The sequence below is a fragment of the Platichthys flesus genome, chromosome 10 (genome assembly GCF_949316205.1).
Source record: "Platichthys flesus chromosome 10, fPlaFle2.1, whole genome shotgun sequence".
Classification (NCBI taxonomy): Eukaryota; Metazoa; Chordata; class Actinopteri; order Pleuronectiformes; family Pleuronectidae; genus Platichthys; species Platichthys flesus.
This window is the reverse complement of record NC_084954.1, coordinates 23,814,720-23,840,836: the sequence shown is the minus strand read 5'-3', so window position 1 is coordinate 23,840,836 and position 26,117 is coordinate 23,814,720. Positions and strand designations below refer to the sequence as shown.

The 26,117-nt window shown below is 39.9% G+C and overlaps 1 protein-coding gene and 1 long non-coding RNA gene across 3 annotated transcripts in view; one reads left to right on the top strand and one right to left on the bottom strand.

The window, feature by feature from the left end:
- adck1 (aarF domain containing kinase 1) overlaps positions 1 to 26,117 on the top strand; it is a 79,570-nt gene that overhangs the window by 15,407 nt on the left and 38,046 nt on the right. Inside the window, exons 3-4 of one of the 2 annotated variants that reach the window (XM_062397657.1) lie at positions 2,970 to 3,053; positions 24,206 to 24,409. In XM_062397657.1, coding sequence (XP_062253641.1) covers positions 2,970 to 3,053; positions 24,206 to 24,409 — 288 coding nt within the window. Of the gene's footprint in view, positions 1 to 2,969; positions 3,054 to 9,535; positions 9,607 to 24,205; positions 24,410 to 26,117 lie in introns of those variants that run through there. The other variant, XM_062397658.1, reaches the window with a different exon arrangement.
- LOC133962182 (uncharacterized) lies at positions 17,958 to 21,661 on the bottom strand. Its single transcript, XR_009922087.1, has 2 exons — positions 21,124 to 21,661; positions 17,958 to 18,912 (listed from the first exon to the last, which is right to left on the bottom strand). It is a non-coding gene; the product is annotated as an uncharacterized LOC133962182 (long non-coding RNA).

Genomic DNA, 26,117 nt, shown 5'->3' with positions numbered 1-26,117 from the left:
TATGTCTAAAGTGCGCACCGGTTTACTGTGACTAGCATTAACGCTCCATAATGTAGCATGAGGAGCGCATCGGGCTGTGCTGCTCAGAGAGGAACCTACAGGCTATGCGGTGAACACAAGATTAAACAACATTAGCTTAATCTCGACATAAGCTAACAAGCCATGCATCGTGAGCAACACTACCTGCTAATCATTGCTACGCTTCTAATATATGAATTAAATAAAAATCGATTTTCACTCACCGGAAGAACTTGACAACAGAGCTGTGAGACGGTCTGTTAGTTCAATGAACTGCACAGCCAGCCATGGTTTGTGTCGAGTGAATCGACGGGGTTCCGCCGACATGAAGCTACGAGTGGACCGAGCAGCTTGCAGGTGGCTTGAGGGGAGCTAACGAGCGGCTAGTGACAAGCTGTGCCCGCATTGTAGCCTGTGCCCAGGTGTCAATCAATAGACCACGCCCCTAATTATGCGTAATTTTAAACCTCAATATCGCTTAAACGGGGGAGTTAGAAAAAAATTCACCCCCCTCAGAGTTGTCATGAAAAAAGAACTTCGCGATTGAGACTAAAACCAAAGGTTGAACCATGCTGTAAACAGGTTTAATTCTGCTCTAAAGTTGGGCATTTTAACATTGGAGCCAATGGGACTTTCTGTTTCTTGGAGCCAGCCTCTAGTGGCCACCCAGTGAACTGCAGCTTTTTAAACTTCCGTATCGGCCTCATCGCTCAGCCCAGGATGTTGCCCCTTGGGCGTGAGGCAGCCTTGGCGCAGCGTGGCGTTTCAGCCTCCGGTGTGACCCGCACAAAGTTTTAACATGGGAGTGGATGGGAGCCAGCTGTTATTTAAGGCTTGGCGCTGCGCTGAAGCGTCGCTTCGGCATCGCTTCAGCGTCCGGTGTGAACCCGGCGTTAGTAAATAACTCACAATGCGTTGCTTAACATACGTCACATACTACGTTGCTCTGATTGGTTGTAGGTCTATCCAATTGAACGCAGAGGAATTTTATTTCCTGGTACGGTTGAAACATGCCCCATAATCACAGCCCAATGGAGCGGTCTCAGACTCACATTCTGACTAGAATTGTGAGTCTGACAACGTCAGGCTACACTTAAGCAGCAGTGTTATAATTATTCAGTGGTGGAAACTAAAAAATGAACGTAGCTGAAAACCTGATTAGGTTCAATCACTGCATCGATGCAGAGTTGTCCACCTCTATGCAGGAGCCCAAACGTTAACACATGCGCTGCGCCTCCTACGTTCTGTGCTGTGGGGCGCTATGCTCATTATCATTGGCTGTGTATATTGTCGGCCAAAACATGGATGGAATGAGTTCTATCGACGTTATATTTATTTAAATTTCTATTGAGGAAAAGTTATATCGGGATAATATCTATTGTTTTATCGCCCAGCCCTATGATGAGGTAATGTAATTTTTATCCAAAAAGTGAAATATCAGCTTCTCAGGATACACTTCAAGGTGTCATTTTTGCGGGGAATTTTCGCTATATTTATTTTGAATTTCATGAACTACAGAAAATGTTGACAATATTAAAAGAGGCCAATAATGATTCTAACACTTATTGTGGCATTTTGTTAATTATTTGGATATTTTAACGTTGACTGTTTCTAGCTTCTTGCTCTGTTTATATTTAGGATGTTAACCTCACTACGGCTTACTTCAACAGTCCAATGACATACAGGTTAATTGGTGACTCCAATATTGCATGTGGTGTGAATGGTTGTTTGTCTTCACGGCAGCACTGTCTTAAGCCTGACGACCCATCCAAGGTGTATCCCGCCTCTCGCCCCAATGTTGCTTGGGATTTTGCTAATGGATGGGTTGGATGTTTAACCTTGCAATAAATATAAGTATGGAAGTTCCGCTTGAAGTGGAGAACTCAACATCGTATTGACCTTTCCAAGTAGAAGTATGACGGCAGGAAGTATTAATTGTCTCACTTCATGATGCCAAAAATCATGTGGCTGCCCTAAGCCAGACCTTTCCATTACTCTTTGTGCTCGCCTTAAATATGGAATGCGTATATCAATCTGCCTAAGCACATTTAAAATTGTTTTCAACCGTTTTATTATACAAGCGTCATTGAACAGCAGACTCCCTTAACTTTACAGGGGTGGAGGATTGTCAAAATAGACAATTATGAAAATGTATTGTTGTATAAAGATACTATCAGACATAAATTGAACTCTGCATAATATCTGGACATTCTCCATAGTATGTGAGAAGGCAGTTGTACAAGTGAGATACTTCTCTGAAGGCTCTCTGGCTAATCCCTTCGTAAAAAGTCAGGATAATGTGCGAACGACCCCATGTGAAACAGCAGCAGGAGATCCTCTGGGCAATTTACCATAAGCAAGTGGGCGTGTTGATGATATTTCTAACACGGGCCAGACGCAAGACTGAAAAGAAAATACGAATATCTCAGGATGAAAAATGTGGTGCAATACACGTAGAAGACACAGGCAAAAAATGTCAGGAGAGCTTTTGGTGATAAGGGTCGTTGCAGGTATCGATGTGCTGTAAACAAGAATATGTGATTTCCGTAGCAGAATTAATACTATCTGCCTCTGCCTGCTGCCTGCTGCTCAACACCTAACAGTGACTTAGTGCTAAAGAAAGCTTTGTTTTCCATTATAACCAGCCTCATGATACAAGTTATTCAGAATAAAGATTACACAATAGTGTTGGGCCAACTGAAGCAAGTATCCTAAGAAAGTTAGTCTCACTAGAATTTGCTTCATGATAGACAACAATTGTCACTGGAATCAGCTTAGAGTTGAAACTAGCTTCAGATAGGTGACTGGATATCTCGGTGTACAATAACATACCCCATACGTATCCTAAGCATGCAGATGATAATTTCTGTAGCATTCCACAATGAGACTTGCAGTGTATTTGCTTTTGCACATTTTGTGATGTTCTCTACATGTTGTGTTTTTTTTTGCAGACGGTGGTTATCAGCTACGACTATCTGACTGCTTTCCAACATGTGGAACACGGCACAGAGGAATACTGGGCGCTCAAGTCCAAGGTATATAAACACAATGTTTTTCCATAGGGAACTAAATCAGAGCAGAGAGAAGATGCAACCATTAATGGGGTGATTCACAAAGCACTACAAGGTGAAAGAGTTTGCTGGCCTTGAAAATGACTGCAAATTCACTTAACAGGATCATATTTGAATGAGAAATCCTCCACGCAGGGGAAAAGGTAATAACAGTAAATGCCAGTTGATGTACAGTGAGTGATTTGTGCTGGTGTTTGTTTAAAGGCCACAGCTCAGTCAGGTTCACTCTGGAGACCGCTACTGCAAAGGTCAGAGACCACCTGCTTTGACAAAAAGTGCTCCTGCTGCAGCAAACCTTCAAGAGCATGGTTCAGCTTGGCTGGTCGTGTGTGTGTGTGTGTGTGTGTGTGTGTCACACACAGACACCCTGTTCAGCCCCTCGGGCCCCGTTGGTCAAGCCTGGCTACACATGCTGATTAGAATTAATGCATGCTGCTGATTTAATACAGAGAGGAGGCATGCCACCTAATTATTATGAAGTCATAGAGGTGAGGCGACAGTACAGCGGCTCCACACGTGTTTAGCTTCTTTATGCTGCTGATTTTTCCTGCAGCATGACTTTTCTGTCTGTAAAGAGAGACAAAAGGTCACTGACAGACCATTTACTGAAATGGTTAAAGCTAAATCTAGACTTTATTTCAAGTATTGATTCATTATTAAATTACCAAATAAGAGCCGATGTCCATAACATTTTACCTGTATGACTCATGCTTTCATCATTTGCGATGTGAAAGCATATCATTTCCACACAGTCAAAGTAAGTGGAATTGTGGGCCCTTGTCGTTGTTAGGAAATAGTCCTACACTATTGCAAAGATGCTCTCTTGGCTGATTGCGGCCATTGCTGTCAGGGGAAGTAGGCCGAACGGACTGCGGTCTGGTTGAGAAGACATTGCGCTGGGACTCACTCACCTGTATCATGTTAGAAGTTGTCTTCACTGTGAGGAACGGACTTGTGTTGGGTGCTGCATGCAGAGTGGATGATTAAGAACAAACACAAAATGTAAATATTTGGGCTGGCTGAGACATTTATCAATATTTTGCTGTTTCTATTTGACCATGTTAAATACTAAGGATCTAATGCGTGGGTTATATGGCTTTGGAGTGGTTGGAAGGCATATTTGTTTTGTAACTAATTACTGATGAGCCCTCCAGTGCAGACACACTATTTGTAACAATTTTGAGATCTAGGGTGAATGTCTTCATGTGTATAATAACCACCTCTATAAAACATGGTCAATAAAAACTGACACAAACATTACAACCTTGATGAGGGCTAGATTTATTACACAACTCTTGGATTATATAAAATTATACTAGGTTTTGACTGTAGGCTTTATATATGAAAGCCTTTGTGTCAAATTAAGTCATCGTGTCAGTGCCCTTCAACCTCCAGCTGTGTGTTGACTGCACAGTAAATTAGCTCTTGTTTCCGCATCTCATCGTCCTTGTTTTATGCGTGTCACCCCGTGTTAGTCTCGTAGCGGTGCAGCCAAGCTGCTTTCAGACTCTCATGAAAAGCTTCACTCAAAGGCCACTTAGGCAGCCACTCTTCCAGGCTCATCAAAGGCTGCCCAGAGAGAACTGAGGGGCCATTCACAGCCAATTAGAGTGTATCACAGAACGAGCACGGGAGAAGTCTGAAGTCTGCCAAATGAGTAGAGGAACATGACCTGCAATGATAGAACAGATGGACATCTTTTTGTCCCCCCCCAGCCTCAGAAACACACCGTGGCTGCACAATACACCAAACCCCCTTTTGTAATCTGTGCAAGAGCAAATACTTTCAGGTGATCTGATGTACGTTTTGCAGTTTCCTGTTATAAAAACGTAGCTATTCAGGTTTTCCACTATGTTTTCACTCCGCTCTGGAAGCCTCTATGTTAGCCTGTGTCTTTTTCACTTCATTCAGGGAAGCAGGGGCACTCTCGTGGAGTGCTTACTTACACTAGCAGCTGTCATCTACTCTTGTTGATCCGGTGATGAAGTGTCTGTGTCTGCTGTTTTATTTTCTCATCTGTACTGGTACAACAGTCATTATTTGTAAAAGTGTAATTGTCATCTTTTCTTTATCGTGATTCAGTGTTGACATTTCCTTGTGAACTTTACACTGTTCTGTATTTGCTAATTACTTTTTGTTTACTGACTTTTGTGCAGGCCATCCTTGGTGTGATCTTGATATATAGTAGTGAGTGGTTGACTCCAGTGTTTTTGTTAGTTTGGTGCAGTGTTGCTCATAAATGACATTGTAAGTCTTGCATTTCATGGTGAAGCTGTGATAGTACCAAGGGCCTTGCCCCCTTTTCTGCCCTCAGGACCTGAGAAATATATTTTCCAGGGCCAACATTCCAGCAGTCATTTTGCGTCCGGAACCCTATTGTTGTTTACTCATTGATACATTTCTGCTAAGGAATTTTGAGCTCTGCTTAAGCCTTACTTTTCCTTCGAGTGTGTAAGATTTAGATTAAAAGGATCTTTTGACAGCAATTTAACATAAAATAATCCTAGTGATTGTTGTGCAATAGCAGTAGACTTGACGTTGGCTAATTATTAATAATCCTAAAATAGGATTATTGAAATTATAAAAAGTATTTATTAAAAATAATTAAAATGATAAAGCTATCAATTAAGAATAATAAAATAATTAATTAGAAATGATACAGTTATCAATTAATAATAGTTAAATAATGAATGAAAACAATACAATTATCAATTAAAAATAATACAATCTGTAACTTTATTATTCTGTCGATGATGGGGGACCATCCTGGTAACAGGGGCCAACTGTTAATCTGTAAGGATCAGTCTCAGTTTATAAAAGTTCAATTACTAATCTCAATATTTAATATTAATGATTGTTTAATGAACAATGACAGGTTTTTAGTTCGAGCACAGGCTATGCGTGTGTGCGTGCATGCGTTGAAGGAGGGGGGTCGATAAAGACTCATGAAATTAAGAGGGCCGAAAAAACCCTTGGGTTTGAAACTCAAAATGGTGGTGTAACCCACCAGATATAGTATCAAAATGGCTGACTTGTTTTATCATTTTAGAAAAAAATTTCGGCCAAGCCTCGTGATGTGAAATTGACATGATATCATTCATTCTTGCTGTCAAACTGAAAGAACACATGCTTGAATAAAAATGTGGAAGGAAGCCCAAATGAAGTTGAAGAAGAACTAATATAAAGACTCAAATACTAAGATCATATCAAAGCACAATAGTCTCATATGATTAGTTTCCCAGTTGACACCTACTCTTCTTAATTTACTAAATAAAGGACCCCAGACCTTAAGACACAGAAGAAGGGTGCTCATTAGGCAGTTCACTAACTGTTTTCAAGGTATAGATAGATCGATAAGCTTTATTTAGACAGGGTATAAACCAATTGAGAGCAGAGCTCGGTCTCTGTCACCTGTAATAAACTTTAGGGAACTCATCCAGTGGTTTGAGAGTATGTGTAGCATCATGCATGTAAATCACACCTGCGTAGTCTAGCACTGATATAAATGTTGCCTGCACAATCTATTCGTGAATGTAAAACACTGCATATTTCTATAAAAGACTCTTACACCCATACCTCATCCAAAACCTCTGCACATGTTCTTAATTCATATCTCCTTTATACCAAGATGTCACAGAAAAAAAGACTGACAAGCTATCAGATCCACCAAGCCAGACTTAAAAGATGGCATTTTACCAAACCTCAAAATGTTTACTTTTTCCAGTAATTTCACAAGCTTTTGGACAACAAAACTAATCAAGCATGACATGAACTTATACATACTTTTAAATCACAATAAAATATCAGGTATTTGAGGAGGTACAATATTGTACAGTTCTCATGCAGCTTCTGGCACTCAAGTGAACAGCATATATTGTTCTTGCTGGATATTTGCTTGTGAATCATGCAGTGGAGATGAAACCACTGATAACTGTAGTTTTTCATTTCCACAGAACAATGCAACTCTGTGAAACCGTTGTCTGCATACTCATGACTCACACAAAAAAGTATTAGGTTCAGGCTTCTCAACTTTTAGTATCTCATTACAAGACATGCAAACAGATGACTGGGAAATTAAATGTAGCTTACTCAGCTTGTTTGAATAATGCAATGATGGCCTCAGAAGAGGCTTATGGGCAAGGTTAAAAGGAAAGATATACCCCAGCGATGAACTTGATATATTAACTCTAAATATGGAAATTCAGTAATGGGTATGTCTCCTAGACAGAACTTCTGTCTTTAAAAAGAACCCATCCCATTTACTTTTTTTTTGGCATGGATATGGCTAGTGGCTCTATAATGCTTTCTATTAAAAAGCATTCTTGTAAAATGCATGCTCAACATGGCGATTTGTGTATTATTTTATGCAAAGTTGGTCTCAGTCGAGGTGAAAAAAATGGAATTGTGTGCTCAGGCGATTGATGTCTGATTGACAAAACATGCCATCTGCACTGTTCCCAATCAGGTTTCCATGTCGACTTCTATAATGGTGCAAATCTGTCTCCAGCTGGTATCATACAGAACATCAGCTTGTCCTCAAAACCTTCCGCCATTTTGTCACTTCACTGCCCCCACCGCCCATATGCATTTATCGCATCTTCCATACAGGTACTTTCTATTATACCAATGCATGCAGAATGTGTGAGTCAGCCATCATTCACACTCAAACGTGGTCATAGTTACTTAAAATAAGTTATTTTTCTGGTCTACATCTTGCAGACTCACATAAATGTGCATGGTTCGGATTCTGGTTATGAAGTCATTTGTAATATAAAAGATGTAATGTTTAATGCATGAATTTTATATTAAATAAATGCAAGGTTGGTATTAGCTGTATTAAGTAAATTTTTGTTTGAATTTGGTATTTCTGTTGGTGTTTCTATTGCAATTATTGTTGAATAAATTAAGGTGACATGCTTTCTCGATGCTGTATTTGATGATGAAATACAAATAAATAGATTTTGTCTTTGATTGTGAGGCTGATTGAAAGCAGCCTCATTAAGAGATGCCGGTACACTACAAGTCACAAGATTATTTTACAGATCGGGGTGAAAAGAGGAGGATAAGAGGAGAAGGGAAAGATTCTGAAATGGCAACAGCAAGCACAAAGAGATGCTGATGTCTAATGATCGCCTTGCTTTCTCAGCTGCATGAGAAGAAGGCAGGAGCGTGGAGCTGATTTCGGGAAGCAGCCATTTTGAAGCGGGCTTGTTATGGCTGAGAAGAAAGGGAGAACAAAACGCTGATTCACTCGGCACTTATGCACAGTATCATGCAATTCTCTTTCAGCACCACCCCAAGATTAGAGATGAGTTGTCCTTTACCCCTATTTTCATGAATGTGTCTGAGGTTGTCGTAGTAATATGAAAGCACAGCAGGGGAGAAAGTCAAAGTCTCTGCCTGATTAGGGACTACTCACTAGAGGAAATATCTTCCCAGAGTCAGCTAAAGTGAGAGTTCGAGAGTTCTACATTTTCATTTTCAATATCCATCATTTAGCTGATTTCATTGTGAAATGTCGTAACAGTCGGAATTCTTCTTTTTGACTGTTCTCAGACCTCAGGTCACCCAGTTTTATGATTGTAAAGTGTTCACCTAACGATAAATTGCAACATCATCATGATACTTATTGTTAATCTGGCTTCAGAAGTTGTACAGCTGTACGGAGGCAACTGGACTTGTTTGTGTTTCTTGAAGATGTTTCACCTCTCATCAAAGATGCTTCTTCAGTTCAAACTGACTAATGGAAGGTTTCAGGTATTTAACCTCTGGGTCTGTAGGGTACATATCCACAAGTAGGCTGCAGCGTAGCTTTGATGCAGAAGCATGAATTGGGCTTAAGTTGTTGAGCCACCTTGCTATTGTGTGAGTCATTAGGGTCTCTGGAGTCGGAGTTTGGTTGGGTGTTTCTTTGGGAAGGAGATTTTGAACATCATAAGTGGCTGAAAGTCTGTGTCATAGAGCACCTCTGTTAAATTATCTTTTGTGTGATTTGTGGAATGTAATGAGAAGCATTTAGTGCATAGCCCTCATCTGTCCCCCCTTCCACACATCAAAGCACATAAAGAGTCCCCAATGCATTACATTACATGTCATTTAGCTGACGCTTTTGTCCAGAGCGACTTACATTGTTAGAGCACTCAGCATTTATGAGGGGCCATTTTTAGGGGTTCAGTATCTTGCCAAGGACACTTAGGCATGCAGATGGGATAGAGTGGGATTCGAACCGGCAACCTTCTTGTTGCAGAACACCCGCTCTATCCCCTAGGCCACGCTCTCCCCTCTCAATACCAGTACAGACCAAAGGTTGAATAAAATTAAAGATTATGAATAGGATGCATTTATTAGTCCCCAACACATGCACAGACATGCAAAGGCACACTCATACAGGTAGGTAAATTTAATCTCTGCTTTTGACCCATCTGGTGCAGGACAAACAGAGGAGTGGGCGACCATGTACGGCGCTCGGGAGCAGATGTTGGGGGAGTAAGGTGCCTTGCTCAGGGGCACTAGACAGGTGAGGGAGACTCTTGGAGTTTTGGACAGATTAATCCAGGTTCGTCTTTTGTTGTCTCTCCGTGGAGTCGAACCAGAGATGAACCAGAGACCTTCTCTACCCATAGTCCAAGTTTCTGCCACTAGACCACCGCCTCTCCAACTCCAATTGCCTACATACACTTGTACAACTTCTGAAGATACTGTCTAGTTACGCTTAATAATGTGTGTGAGACAGACTGTGTACTTACGTTAACATGTTTATTTGGATCCTCACATCCCTCACTCCCCCCACACCCCACATTCCTTACCTCATCCTATTGGTCCACATCCTACCAACATAGGGGCTTCCTATTGGCTAAACCTACATGTCAATCAACTGTTGTGAGTAACATTGAACAATACCACAGATACCATGACCTGGATGACTGAGAATCTTCACAGACATATTGTTAATCTGTATAAATACTTTTTCAGGTGTCCCACTTGTGGTCCTTTCTTGAAACAAATCGGTTTCAGTGTTCTAGTTTGGGGGCCTCAGAATAATCTTTGCCTTATACAGAATGGGACCTTCACCATTTACTGATGTTTGCAGCGGAGTGTAAAGATGCGAAAATGGAGCTTGATGGAGAGGTAGATAGTGTCCACATAATGCAGGGGCTTTACTGGTTCGTTGTGGTGTAGAGGAAGTCTAGCATGAAGAACCCTTAAAGTACTTAAAGCTGAAATATGCTACTTTGACTCCTTTACGGATGGACGGACGATACGACGGACTCTTTTTCATTTATGGTTCACCGAAGGTTGTGGGCGCTGAAAACAATTCACTGCCAGAACAGTAGGTGGCGCAACGGTTATTTAGCCTCTGGTGGAAACCAACAGGCTGTAGCGGCGAGCTACAAACATGCATCCTGCACAGTGTCCGGCATTGTGTACAAGGCGGTGTGGACACAGCCAGACTACCTACCCTGTACCTCAACCAGCCGGTGGACAGCGATAGCAGCAGACTTTTGGCGGCTCTGGATGAAACAGAAAGTGGGAGGTCCGGAAATGTGAGATTCCGGAAACGATATTGTTCGGAAATGATGTTGTTAGCGGACCAATCACAGCCAAGGGGTATCCATAGGCTCTCTGACATTCCGACGTATAGTAAGAAAATTCAGAGGTGTACATAGAGCTCTTCGAGGGCTCTCCGAGGTGCTCGTAGAGGGGGTTCCACGTCGGAGAAGGCATTCCCATGAGTCCGTCTCCATCAAACCAGAGTAGCATCGGCCTTTAGAGCGCCCTTAATTTGTCAGTTCATCTATGTTTCAACATTCACCTATCATGAGCACTGTCTAATGAACAATATAATTAGAAAGTTGACGGAATTAGTGACCTCTGTAGGAGCAGACATCTAAAGAAAACTCGTTGCTTCCTTCGTACCTAAAAGAAGGTTTAAAAAATATCGGAAGCCTACACAGCACCCATTAAAGGTTTTCTGGGTATTCGAACTGGGAGGAGATCCTGGATTCCTAACTTTGGTTGGGTTTTATGTCTCATCTGGCTGATGGACCTCTTTAGGATTAGCTAAAAAATGTCTCTGTAAAGAGGAACATCTGGACTACCCTACTTCTCCTGCTGCCACCATTTACCTGCCCTAGATAAGTGGTTTTCAGATCCACTTGTTTCATAGTAACTGAGATCTGAACTATCACCTGAGTTTGAATGGATCCAAATTATATTCAAAGTTTGATTCAGTAAGGGGTGCTGTTCTAAACCAGGGGTCTCTGATCGTTTTTTTAGCAATATTTGATGATTAAATGATGTGGCATCATGCTGCTGTCAGTGTTTGTTTTCTAACTCTATTGGGTCTCTTGGGGTCAGAGTCAGGTTCCTGGCATCGGTTTGTCTATGAGCCCATCTCTTGAGCCCTGAAACTTCCACTGACTTAGACTCTAGACACTATGGATAGCTGTTACAATTTGGGATTGATGGGGTTTTTCATGTGTCAAGTATTAGAGAGGCTCTTGTTCTTTTGGGTTACTTCCTTGAGCTCATTCATAAAAACTTTGCAAAGAGATGCAATAACTGCGTGGAATGTAAATTTGATCTACTCTGCATTGACATCCACAGTGCATTAAAAGTAGAGTCTGAAGCTGGATTTAAATTTTTGTAGCATTACGGTGCAGCATGATGCATGTAGCTAGAGTTAACACCCAGTTCCCCCTAAAAAACAGAGACCTCAGGATGTATTGTGAGCGTTTCCCCTTAAATGTGTCCAAGCCTGGAGGCTGCACTGTTTGTTGCAACCTATGAACTAAAGTAGTGCACAACATATTGACCGATGATTCTCAGAGCACAACCTCAAGTATTTTCTTTTGCATTTGGGCCTTTAGGGTTGAGTAAGAGCGTTCGCCCTCTCATGAGAAAGATGGTTCTCAGTACATAAAATGACATTTTTTTTCATGTTTCCAGCATTACAGGAAATATTCATTATATTCAATATTCATTTTCAGTTTTACCTTAAATATTGCCTATAGTGGCAATATTGCAAAACTTGAATGGGATGGTAACTTATTCAGATTCATCTTAATCATGTTACAATGATGTGGTGTCTTTTTCTAAATACAAGTATTTGTAAAAGGGTTATTTTGCATCTGTAATGAGTATCAATTTGCACTAAGGCAACCATTCTTCTGAATCTGATGTAGGACTGGAATGCACTAAATCTTTCCACCAGCAGATGTCAGCACTGACTGCATTCCTCAGTTTATCACTACTGCTGTCTTCCCTTATGAAAAAAGGGACAATGTTCCACTCAGATAATAGCCCAACGTCAACTTATGGCTCTTCTCAGGGACACACTATGTAAATACTAGGGTGGAGCTAGCGAATTGTTGACCTTGAGGAGCTCATGGAACCAGCGTGTCAGCAAAACGAGTCTGAGGTGGTAAAATCCTGTAGGGATATGAAGAATGGGAAACGTTTAACATTTGCTTCCCAGCTGTCTGCTGTAGTCAGATCACTGCTGACAAGCTGATCTCCAGCCCCAGCAGCAACAACAGCAGCACAAATACTCACTGGTGTTGTCTCTGTGCCACCCAGGGCAAAGGAGTCAAACAGCAGCTGGTACATCACCACAGAGCATGAGGTTTAAATGCTGTATGTTTTTCAAGCAGTGTACACTTAAACATGATTTGTCATTATTAAAAAAAGATTGAGAAGATCTAGCATTTTTCATCAGTTAAACACATTTTACAACTTTTCAATATGTTTTGCACAGATTTGGGCAAACAGTGCCAATAGCACATGCTATCTGCAGTTTTTGCTACAGTACAGGTAAAAGTTAAAGATAAATATTTGCTGTTGAGTTGATCTGTAGCCTGCGTTTACATTAGAAATAACTTCTGAAATTTAATGAAAGACAAAATATCTTTGCTCTAAATAGCGAACAAATGTTTCATGTCTTAAAAAAATACTTTTTGGAATTTTCTTTGACCAAAAGCAAGACTGTTCAAAATGTCAATAATCAACAGTCTGAAGGTTAGAAGTGTTAGTGATAGGGCGTATGGAGTCCAAACAGGAGAATAATGATTCTGAAACAGAGACCAAAACCTTTATACAAACATTCACAATATTGCATCTGGTCCTGACACAGGATGAATGGACAGCAATACTGCAACCCAAAAATCCCAAAGGAAGTTGGTTCAAGTTGTAAATATTATTAATCACTCCTATTCTGTTGTCTTTTATCTTATGATGGAGTGATGATGCCTGCAGTAAATGTTTAATTAGGTCAAGATAGAAAACAACCCTATAATTTCAGACCCCTTGAGCAATGAGGGAACATTTGGGTCACCATCCCCGAAAAAAAAAACAATAACTCTGAAATCAAGTTCTATTCCAATCATTGTTTAATTGCAGAGGTATTCTAAAGGCCTTCCAGATCACCGAAAGAGTTCATATGCAGATAATGATCCTTATCGTCCCTTGTTACTGACACCTTTTCTCGGCCTTAGTTGTACCATTACAAATTTAGGGATACTTTTCTACAATGCAAAAAAAAAAACTTCTTAACAAGAAACATGTGGTGTTATCATTGGAGTGGATCTGCAATATGTAATAGATATCTAGATTTAATGTGTCGATGTGTTTTATGCAAGCACCTTTAGCTACATTATCATGTCGTGCACTTTATTAAAATCTCACAAATCACCTACAAGCAGCTTGGAACTACATTTAGGTGCAACACTGGTCTTATACATCACCATAGTTTCTGACTCTGTTACTAGCCTTTCCATCCTCTAGTGTTATTGTGGTGTACTGGGTAATTGCTTTTCTTGCCCTAGTGGGTAAGTGTGTGTTCCTCTGTTTGTACCGATACACCACACTGGTCTGGTTGCAATGCTCTTAGTGTGGGTTGATGAATATTTACCCTACTCCTAATCAGACACACAAACTGACATTCACAATAATATTACACTGATGAAAATATACTTGTAAGTTATTAGTTCATTTAATGCAATGATTATTAATATTAATATTATTCTTATTATTCTTATTATTCTTATTATAATGCATTACAAGACCCATGCAATAAATGCTCTCTTCTTGAAGTTTGTAATGATTAGTTTTAGTTTTTTAGAAGTGGACTCAACTCTATGATCCCAGCTTGTTTTACTCAGTGAAACCACACAAATAATTTGTAATAAAGTCGTCATTTCATTTCAGCCTATTAATCATTTTAGCTTAGTCAGCAACAAGCCGTCACTGTGTCCTCTCCAAAGGAGGTACTGAATGTTACTTCTGTAGCATGTGAGCAAACATGCTCAGTTAGATCAGATATACAAATAGTCTTTTTTAGGACTAAGAGTTCACAACGTGCTGGAAATTGTAGAGGTGTGAACCTGCAATCAAGTTGGTCTGATCAAGGTTATAGTTAAAGCTTATTTAAAACCAAATACCCTAAGTACTTTATCTACCAGTCGGTCATTTGCAAACAAGTGCTAGCTTTTGATTTTTTTTTCAAGTTTCAAAATGAGATGGTGATGTGATACACCCACCTTAAATTGCTGTTTCTCCTGCTGAAACATTCATAACTCACTGTAGTTTGGCCTTTGCTTGTACGCCATTTTTTTGCTTCTCTGGCATGCACACTTTTAGTATGAGTCCTATGCACTGTGTTATAAATGAGGCCGCTGGACTTTAATTTAGATCTGCAGCTAATTTCACATACTCATAAATATCAGTTTCTCTCTAAATATGACTGACTTTTTTCATCATGATTCATGAATTATTGTCCGCGAAATCCTGGATGTGTTCTTCCCTGGTTCATGCCCCACTCTTCTGCAAAATTTCGTCGTCTAATGACAAAACATAAAGATAAGTCATAATAAGCAACTGGCACAGACGATGTGGGCATTTTGTGGAGGAGGACAGTCTTGCTGATCCTCACTGAGTCCCAGTATCCACCTGGTCGTGGCAGAGAACGTTTCTGTTCATGTGGGACTAAGACACAATTACTGAAGCATGATAATGAAATGAACTGAGGCTTGCAGTGAAACATCACCACCCAACTCCAGCACATCTCACTCTCGCGTCCGTTCTTCATTTCTTTCACTTATTACCACATTTGAGACTGACTCCTGCACCCTTGCTATGCTTTTCACGTCACAGTGAGAGAAAACGGCAGCATCTCAGGAGCAAAGTAAGTGCCTGTGCCTACTGCCGGCTGCAAGCGATAACGAACAGTTGCTATTTTTCCTACCCTGTTGTATTGCTGTTGGCCTTTGTTAAAATAAATGACATTTAAAACACGGCAGAACTATGAGAAACATTCAGTATAATTTTATTAAACGCTGAAGAGTTTTTTTGTGAATGCCTTTGCTAACACCTCAAGCTTCGTTGCTTTAATACTTGTAGATGAGGCCTCTTGACAACACAGGCTTAAATCTGCTCACAAACATGCACATCCACATATAGGACGTGACAGGAGGCAAGATGAGCCTCAGTGAGCTGAATAACGAGCTAATCATGAACAGCCCAATAATAAATAGTCCTTGTTCATAGTCCACTAATCCCAGTCATTTAGCAGTGGTATGGCAGCAGAATCAATTACTGCAGCTGGGCTCCCAGTATAGGGCCGTGCTTTCTGCTCTGGTGTCCAGCTGCACACAATACACTCACGCCGGGTTCACACCGGACGCGGAAGCGACGCCGAAGCGAGGCGGTAGCGCTAATCCCTAAAGCGCCGGCGCTTGGCGGTTCACACCGGGCGCTGTAGCGACGCCGAAGCGCCGCTGTTATCAGCCTGCAGTAATAACGGCATTTAATAATTTTTTTCAAGCATATACTTACTTGTTGCTCCAAAATTAACTGCATCCGCGTCCCAACATGTGTCCTTTTTAGTGTTGTCTTTATACAACATGTTCCGAGGATCATCCAACTCACTGTACTTCTCCACTTCAATTATTAATTTAATGTCATCCATATTGAAGAACTTCGCTGTTTGCTCCGTTAAATGTCGGGTGTCGAGGGTAAATTACGTATTCTCCCCTCAAGCCTATGTGGAGAATACGTAGTCCCCCCCCCTCTCTCTTTTTATCTTTATGACTGCTTGTGTGGCTGTAGTGGATGGGCAGAGGGGGACATTTAATAATGTGTTCGGTAAAAGTGGTAAAATTAAAACTCCTGGACAACAGAAGGTGAATACAAAGTCTGGGATGCATATTTGATCATTTATCTCATAAAAAATATGTCGTCAATATCGTTTAAAATCATTTTTCAGTGTGTTTCCTGTCGCGATACGCTCGCGTCAAGCGAAAAAAATAGACTCGACGCCGAAACGATCGCTGCACGGCGCGAGGCAGCCGCGGCGCAACGCTACGCTTCAGCCTCCGGTGTTTTCAGCACAACGATTTAACATGGGAGTGGATGGGAGCCAGAGGATTGGCGCTGCGCTTACGCCTCGCTTCGGCGTCGCTTCCGCGTCCGGTGTGAACCCGGCGTCACACCTTGGACCCGCTACACAATGAGACACAAGTATAAAGCTATTGTTGTATATTGCTTTGCATTCATGATATCAATTATCTAAAGACCAATGCATTTTCCACAAGACAAGGACGCCATACATTATGACTTTATAATGATACTAGACAGAAGAGGATACATAATTAAAGCATGTACAAAAAAGTCTTATAAGACAAACTTATTGTGATAACGCTTTCTGAAATCCTTTCCTACATATTGCACACAGGAGTGGTGTTGATATTCTCTCCCAGTGCATATTGTCCAAAGTGTTGGATTGTTCCTTTAATAAAAGAAAAGTGCAGGAAAACATTAACAATTATTGGAGCCCCAGATCAGCTTAAGTCTGGCCTATTGTTCACATTAAACCAAATATAATGGAGGCCAACATACATTATTTATTAACCTCTCCCCATGGGTTTGAGTTTCAGCTGATGCTCAATCGCCCAAAGGAATGTCTTCCCTATGTCTACAAACCATCTAATTTGATGTGAACAAAGGATAATGAAATATGGTATCCAGGTGCATGATGGAATCATTGGAGTCAATGTTTTTCGAACATAAAATATGAAAAAATAAATTCACAAATACACAAATTACACCTACAGCAGCTTTTATGATATCTCCTTCTAAATCAATAGGCATTAATATGGAGTTGGTCCCCTCTTTGCAGCAATGACAGCTTTCACTCTTCTGGGAAGGCTTTTTGCAAGATTTTGGGGAATGTTAGTGGGAATTCTTGCCCATTCATTCAGAAGATTATTTGTGAGGTCAGACACTCATGTTGGACATGAGGACATAGCTCGCAATCTCCGTTGTAGTTCATCCCAAATGTGTTTGATGGGGTAGAGATCAGGGCTCTGTGCGGGCCACTCAGGTTCTTCCACAGCAAACTCACCCAACCATGCTTTTATGGACCTTGCTTTATGCACTGAGTACAAGCATGCTGGAACCGAAAAGGGCCTTCCCCAATCTGTTCCCACAAAGTTGGAAGCATATCATTTTTCAAAATTTCTTTGTAAGCTTAAGCACTTAAATCTCCCTTCACTGGAACTAAGGGGTCAGTCCAACCAATGGCAATGTAACTGAATGAAACCCGTGAATTTGATGATTAAGAGGTGTCTCCCAATACTTTTGTCCATATAGTGTAAGTCAGAATATCATAGCCTCTGCTATACAGATGTTGACTTATTTTACTCCCTCTCTTGTAAGTCCCCTGACCCAATGAACCTATTTGAAAACATATTGCCTTTATTAAAAGGTCCTAACCCCCCCACCCCTACTCAAAAACGTGTCACGGCATTCAAATGTAAAGTGCTGGTTAGACAAAGGTGTAAAACAAAAACATAATGACAATAACAATAATGATATTATATACATTTTATAGACACACATAAGCCAGTCACATTGGACGTATCTATTTATCATACAGACATATTAACAATACTGCAATAGCATAAAAACAATTCACAATCATTTATTTGTCTGGTAAAAAGTATTTTATTGCAGTTTGGTTGAGTTCATTGAACCTGTCTGCCTGCTTCTCTGTCTGTCTTTCTGTCTACAGTGAGAATCAGTGGAATTGATTTCAGAATTGTGTGGACTCTGCTGGCTTTATGTCTCTGCCTCTCCCTGCAACACTTGCACACAATCAGAGAGCACAAAGGGAGAGGAGGAGCGATTCCTAGAAAACAATTTGCCATCTGTGCTTAATGGCATCAGAAGGCTGTCCACCGACCTGCACCGCAGGGAATTGGCCCCAGGGCCAATGCTTTAATTACATACATAGAGACAGAGTGAGTTACAGAGAAACAAAAAACCAGTGCACCAAACTGTTTCAAAGCGGTGAACTTTGAAACAGTTTTTCCCTAAACAGTAGCACTTTTTCATAAAACTGAGAAGGATATTTACGGTTTGAAGCTGTCAACAATGGGCCAAATATTTTCCAAATAGGGGGGGCGAGCTTCACTTTGTGTATTACAGCCTGGACATTTTGACAGCTTGTGTTTTTATTTACTGGGAAATGCGATTATTTCACTGTGACTATCAATCTGATAATGAACCATTGAGGCAAGAAGAGACGACCGTCACACCCATCTTTTCCCCTCTTATCAGCAGAGTATAATTAGACTGGTGATACAAAATCATTTAACATTGGTTTTAAATCAAAGTGTCTTAAATCTTAATATGATGTTATACAGATAGGAGATACCTGAAATGAGAATGAGAAGTAGAAGTTGAGCCATGCTCAGTCTTTTCTGCCAGGCAACCCTGAACCCAGAGTCCTGTGTGTTGGCTCTTCCACAGTGTCACAGTGGCCTCACTGAAGAGAATGAAAGGTCTGTGTTTGTTAAACAGTGCATATAAAATGAAAGATCAAAGTCTAAAGCAATTATTGTGTATTAATTGCATTTCTACATCTTATTTCAGTACAGCGTTATAGTCATATAAATAGTCGGTGGTCAAATGAAGTATTGCTCCATCATTCGGTAAGTTGTTGCACTATGTGGGGATCATAATGGATTTTGCCCAGTACTTTGGTGGGTCATTTTTGGAATTGGAATTAAAAATCTAAATCAGCCACAAACTAAAAGGATTACTAACTCCCAATCTTGAACCGATTCTGGAATGTAGCCTTTAAATCAGTTGCAAATAAAAATACTTGACAACTACTAGATGTTGTTAAAGATTTTATTCCCTCACCTACTTTTTGCAAAATATTTGCCATGCACCTGAATTTCAGCCATAACTGCCAGCTTCACTGGTGTGTCATAGTGGTTTAGATTTAGTCTTTGATGGTGTCGAGATGATTTTCTTGGACTGGCTTTTGGTTGTCGTCAAATTTCCTCTGGAGTTTATTGGCGGGTCGAACTAACATTTCTATGTGAGTTGCTGCTAATGGGCAGGGCTGGGGCCCAGAAAGGCAGAGTTGGTGCTGTGATCAGGCGTTTTCATTATACTGACTTGAGACATTTTACAACTTAATCCAAAATCATTGAAACAAGTTGCCCCAAACTCCCATGTTTTCTAATGTTAGCTAAATCTTAAAATTTGTTCGAAGTAAGAATTTAGCAAGGGTATACCAAGATACTTCATTCTCTCCTTTACCAAGTCCAAATTAATATTCGTTAAACATTATAATAATTATGCAGCTGTGAAAAAGGATTTTACCAATTTCAAGTATCAATAATTATGTGGTGATCAGTGTTGATACAGTGTCGGTGGTCACAAAAAAAAACTATAAGAAGAGAACAAATATATTGGATCAAAGTGAACTACAGCAGATCAGAGGTCGTGTAGGAGCATGTGCATTCAATGTGCTAAAAGAATTAGGTCATATGTGGCCTAGACCACCACCGAATGTGGTCTGCTTTGATCAGATCTTTATATGCTCTGAATGTGTTCACACCTGTACTTAGAGCTGTCCACTTGTGATCGGGACACAAAAAACACATGTTAATTCCAGGTGTGCACAGGCCAAATGTGCCTTGCTTTTCCAAGACCGGATATGACATCACACCAAGCAGATACACAAATCTAGTATTCTACTTGTAAGCGTCGCCCTCCAGAGGTTAAGATGTCAACAATGTGCCAAATTACCCATGTGACAAGATGCCCGGTCTGCCTAATGTTGATGACCAAAAAGGCCTTTGAGAGTGTGTAGTGAATTAGGCTTATTTATAGTTCTTCACGTTTTTTTAAGATTGTGTAAGTATAGTAAATTAGGCCAGAGATGGATTAAAGAATTGGATTTGACATGTTTTTCACCACAGTAAACATGGCCTGCCTTAAAGTAACCATGTTACGGTATTTAATAAACTGATTTGTTAACTGTTGTGATCAGGGTAGAGGATTAACAAAACCTAATTTATCAGGTTTCTTCTTAATAACGTTCATTGTTTTTCATGAGAAAGAACTAGAGTGAAGCAGCTGGATGAATAGAGAGATTATTACATTTTGTTTTAAATAAATCCACCTAGTCATACTAAAACTGAAACTTGCACGAAATGGCCTCTAGAGATCAAAATAAGTAAAGCCTTGTATTTTGTAATTTATTACCTGTGTAATCTGATTCCTCTGAAGAACCTTGTTACTTATACAGTTAAAAGCTTTGATTGGGGTGTTTGCACTGACCCACTGGCTCATAATGTATGAGTCAGCCTTTGATTTCAAGTAGATATTCGTCAAAATGAGTCACTGTTCTAATGCTAATCTTACCATTTATAAAGTACAACTCTGTGTCCATCCACAGATTCCAAAAGTATTTATGTTTTGTTAATTATGTAAAGGTTTCTCTTTGCTGACACAACACCAGAGAACAACTTTTTTCAATTGTTTTCTTATGGAGGCAGAAGACTGGCATTCTTATCTCTCTGTTATTTATTTAGACAATGACCATCATCACGATAATTTCTGATCCATAATGTAGTCCAGAGGCTACAATTTGACGGGTCAGATCTCTCTCTTATCAGACCATTGAATGAGCATGATGATCATTTTGATATATAGATAGCTGCAAAGTTTAACTACTTACATTTTTGTATAATAACAGCATTTCAAGGTTTCCTTCTTTCTTTTCCCGCTCCACTTCCACCTTGCTCTATCCGACTGTCTCCTCTTTCTAGCTGTCATTCCCTTGTTCTTCCACCTTCCAGCATCCATCACACCACACACACACACACACACACACACACACACACACACACACACACACACACACACACACACACACACACACACACACACACACACACACACACACACACACACACACACACACACACACACACACACACACACACACACCAACACACCTCCAGCCTTCTATTTACTGTCCTTGCCAACTGTGTGAAGAGGATGAGTGGAGAGATACCCAGAGGCATTCTGCACTGAGCTCCTGTGTCTCTGTGATGTACCACAAATTAACCCCGTGTCTAATTCACTAACGGTCCTTTTGATTGGATGCTGCGTGTGTGGAGATGGTGGGTGTTGTCCATCGTCAGCCTATCCCAGAGCAGCATTCCCTCTCAGGCTGTCAGTGAGCACCATTGCCATGGTGATGTCATCCTCAAGCTGTGAGCCCACCTCCATTGGACAAAGCATACTGATTACTGAAGGAGAGGGGAGAGAGAGCCGTGATGATGAATCTGATGATTAGGCTACAAGCCATGGGCAAACTGATGCCAGATTTTCATTCTGATCAGAGCCTATAATCAGCTCACATACACAGTCTGCCAAAAATAGATCTGACGGGACTTCAGGTGATGAGGCTGTCTGGAGGCAGAGGCTGTGCTTAGTTCAAATCATTGATTTGTTAATTGGACTGAGAAATTATACAGCACAGTCAAGACACAATAATTGATGACTTTATTTTTCTCTTTTGTCAGCGATATATTTTAGACATACAAAAGAACACTTGCTAATATGCAATACAACTGTTTTGTAGTTGTACATTTAAAGCACAGCATTAATAATGTCACCATTATTGTTTTTATCAAAATTCTGACCGCATTGTGCCAGTAAGGTTTAAAGTTCAGGCTTTCAGGGTGTGTTTTATTATTTAGTGTGTGTATTTCCAGTTCAAATGACAAAATATATGAGAAGCCTACATATTTTCCCAATTAACGGGGGAAATACGTAGGATTTCAATTGAGAACTATCTACATTAAGTTGATTCTGACACCTTTTTAATAAACTCAACAGCATTATTAGATCAATTTTGAAAACGGTTAATCTCAGAAGTTATTTTTTCCATATGCGGCCAACTATTATTATTTTTTTAATTTTAATTACCCATGCCTCAAATAATTAAATTGACTTGATTTAAAATAGTCTCCTTTATTGTTTCGTTGTTAATTAATTAATTAATTTTTATTATTTGGTTGTTTAGATATATAAAAAGTCTGTTTTATTATGGAAGTTGGGTAGGAGTCGAAGTTTAAATCCCAAAATATTTTTAGTATAAATAACTGCCTCAGCAATCATTTAAGTTTCGTGCAAAGTCAAAGCTTTTGCGTATAGTGCTCCATATGGTCCAACACAGAGGAGGTGGCTTAAATGTTTTTTCCTTGAGAAAAGGCTCATCTGGTAATCTCTGGCGACTTGTTTCTGTCATTGCATTGTCATCAGTGCCCAGATGACACTCAAGTCAAAATGTCCTATGGGAGTTTGTGTGTGTGTTTGTGTGTGTAGTCGGGTTACAGAGGTTAAGGGGAGCTAATTTCACGGCTTTTTATTTCCACTGGTCTCTGGAGAGGAGCTCCTTAAGCATTATCACTTCCAGCTGGTTCAAGTAGAGCAGACGGGACAGGACCATCACACACCATCAACTCAAACCCAGTCTCATCTGATTATTACCCTCATTTGGTTATGTATATATATTGTATTTAACAAATATGTATTTGTGGGTTTTGTTCCATATGTCCGATTTAAAGAAGCTGGAAGTGAGAATGCTGAAATGCTCTTCTAAGACTATATATATATATATATATATATATGCCATGTCACTTCAGTCACTGTTGTTAAGTAGCCAGTTGAGCAGTGTTTTATATATATATATATATATATATATATATATATATATATAGCACTGTGTTCAACCAGCAGTGTTATATCACGTGGCATCTATTGCACTTCTGTCCGTCCTGGGAGAGGGATCCCTCACATGTGGCTCTCTCTGAGGTTTCTACGTATTTTTACCCTGTTAAAAGGGTTTTTAGTAGTTTTTCCTTACTCTTGCTGAGGGTTAAGGACAGAGGATGTCACACCCTGTTAAAGCCCTATGAAATGAATTGTAATTTGTGAATATGGGCTATACAAATAAAATTTGATTGATTGATTGACTCCCCCAACATCTGCTCCCCATGCGCCGTACACGGGGAACTCACTGCTCTGTGTGTCCTTCACCAGATGGGTTAAAAGCAGAGGTTAAATTTCCCTGCATTCACACATACTCTTGCAGACAGGAGTGAAGTTTTTTTCTGCTCATTCAGGCAGTGAATGACTCTTATCTGTTAAAATTGGTGCTGAAATTATGTATTTTTTGGAGAAGTTCAATAAATACGTGATGTTTTCAAAGTCAATGAGTAAAGTTGTTAAATAATCATGATTACAATATTGACCAAACAAATCGTGGTTACGATAATCGACTAGCCCAAATGGGCATGGATGGACACAGGCGTGTGGATCATGACTCCAGACCACACTTTATGGTAAAATATCAAATCAGTGGAAATTTTACATTGATGAAGTGAATACTTGTGCTTGTTTCTTGTGCTTGACTAATATATATTCCTCAATAGCAATGTGACAAATAATCTCTGGTTTGTATCTAAGTAAATTAGCTAATTTATGGTGGATGAGTGTGTGTTTTAGGTTCGGCACATAAAACTATTTGCTTCATGTTCAGGTATGATGTTTTCTTTTTCGAACAAGGAAAACAATTGTTTTCATATAAGCCAAATATTTCATGTAAGAATGACATGAACATTGTTTTGAGCACTCATTCTTCCAAGGAAACGATATCTTTTGATTTCAGTGACCCTCAAGCCTTTCCTTACCATCCCTGTACCATTTTATAAAAGTGTGTTGTTTTTTCTCTGTTCCATCGTCTGCAGGTTCACCGGCGGTCAGCAGAGCGTCTCCTAGATTTGTGCTGTGCCAATCGTGGCACTTTCATCAAGGTGGGCCAGCACCTTGGTGCTCTGGACTACCTGCTGCCTGAGGAGTACACATCCACGCTGAAGGTGCTTCACAGCCGAGCTCCTCAGAGCAGCATGGAGCAGATCCAGCAGGTCATCAGAGAAGACCTCGGTAAGGAGGTAAGTGTCAGTAGACTGGACTTGGATTCTGCTATTATTCAGGAAGGCACAGACCAAATCCAACATCCAAACTGATGCTCTATCTAAATTAGGGCTGCACCTATTGACTATTTTCTTATCGATTAATCAAACAATTATGTTTTTGATATACGTATCTCACGATTATTTTTTTTGCTTAATTAATATAATAAGGATCCCATACAAAATCTCTTGTTCCAATCAAGAGCTTGTTCCAATCAAGTGAAAGGAGTATATCAATCTACAGTATGCTGTCCAACAACAAAATAAATGAAAAAGTAAGTAAGTAAAACATATCAATATTAAAACACTGTAAATTCAAGTTTAGCAGTCTATCAAAAAATAAATCTTGAAGTATCCTAGTAGTTGTATCATTGCCTGTATGAAGTCAAGAACTGAGAAACTAACAAATAAATAAAAAAAAGTATAATTCAATAGTGTTTAAAAAAAAATGATAAATCATTTTCACACTGAACTGTGCTCTAAAATCTTTTCTCGTTGCAGCTAAAATAAGGTTTGCATTTTAAAACAAAATAAAGAGCTTTTGAAAACAGCATCTCCAAATAAAGTGCTTAATTTTTGAAAAAAATATAAAGGATGTAGTTTGAGTTTCCCCTTTTCTGTTAATATATAACTACATTTCACATATAAACAATTTCAACAAACATTAACAACCAAACAGTTTCAACATCTTGATCAGCGAGAAAGGTAAACTCTACCGTGTGCTGCCAGGATTTACTACCGTTAAGACGGAATAAGGTGGTTAAAATAATATCAGTGTCGGTGTCCGTACAGAGTGTCTTCTGGATCCGGTTCCGACCGCGGTCTGACTAACGCTGACCTATGCTAGATTTCACTTTAGGTTGCTCTTCAGGTGAATTAATGCTTTGACTATGCGCAACCATCTGCCATATAACGCATGGACACGCGCTCTGCGACTCCAAGTGAATCTTTGGTTAATTTATCCAGTATTTTGGGGACCCCCCCCCCCCCCCCCCCCACAGCTGTTTTTGTTAAGCCATTATTATGGATTTATTTAACTTGTGTATAAGTAAGTTAAGTCCAAGCACTCATGGATTATTGATGTATAGGTAGGACAAAACATATTCTTTCTCTTTTGTATTCATGTAAATCACGTATCTTTGTATTTCTTGAGGTTACAGTTTAATTTTACTGCCTGACTAAAGCTGTACGGGTGGGAACTGCAAGAAGCTGAAAAAAGGACGTATTAAGCAGAAGTGGATATGTCAGACGCTCTGTCCTCATTTCATTTCATAACCAAAAGCCATACTCCTGATGTAGCTGTTATTGCTGCTGTTAGCACAGAGTGCGGCGTCTACTCTCAAACTAGTTGTTATGACAGCCTTTTAGAGGCTGCCGGTTGGAAGGCAATTGTTCCGTTATGCTCAGATAAAGTACATTAGTCTTCTCCCTCTGTCGCACACTCCCATAGTGTTGTGTGTGTCTGTCTGTGCTTGTCAAAGAAGTGCCTTTCGTATTCTCAGTTGAGTATTTTACATCAGCAATTCCACAAATGGTGAACATGTTGCTGCACATGCCATAGACCCAGTCTGGGTAGATTTCATAAATGTTTAAATTAAACAAAATCACCCTTTTATGTGTGTATTGATCTTGGTGGGTTGTGTACTTTATTTTACTATCTTTTTTTTATGATGGCAAGTATGTCTGT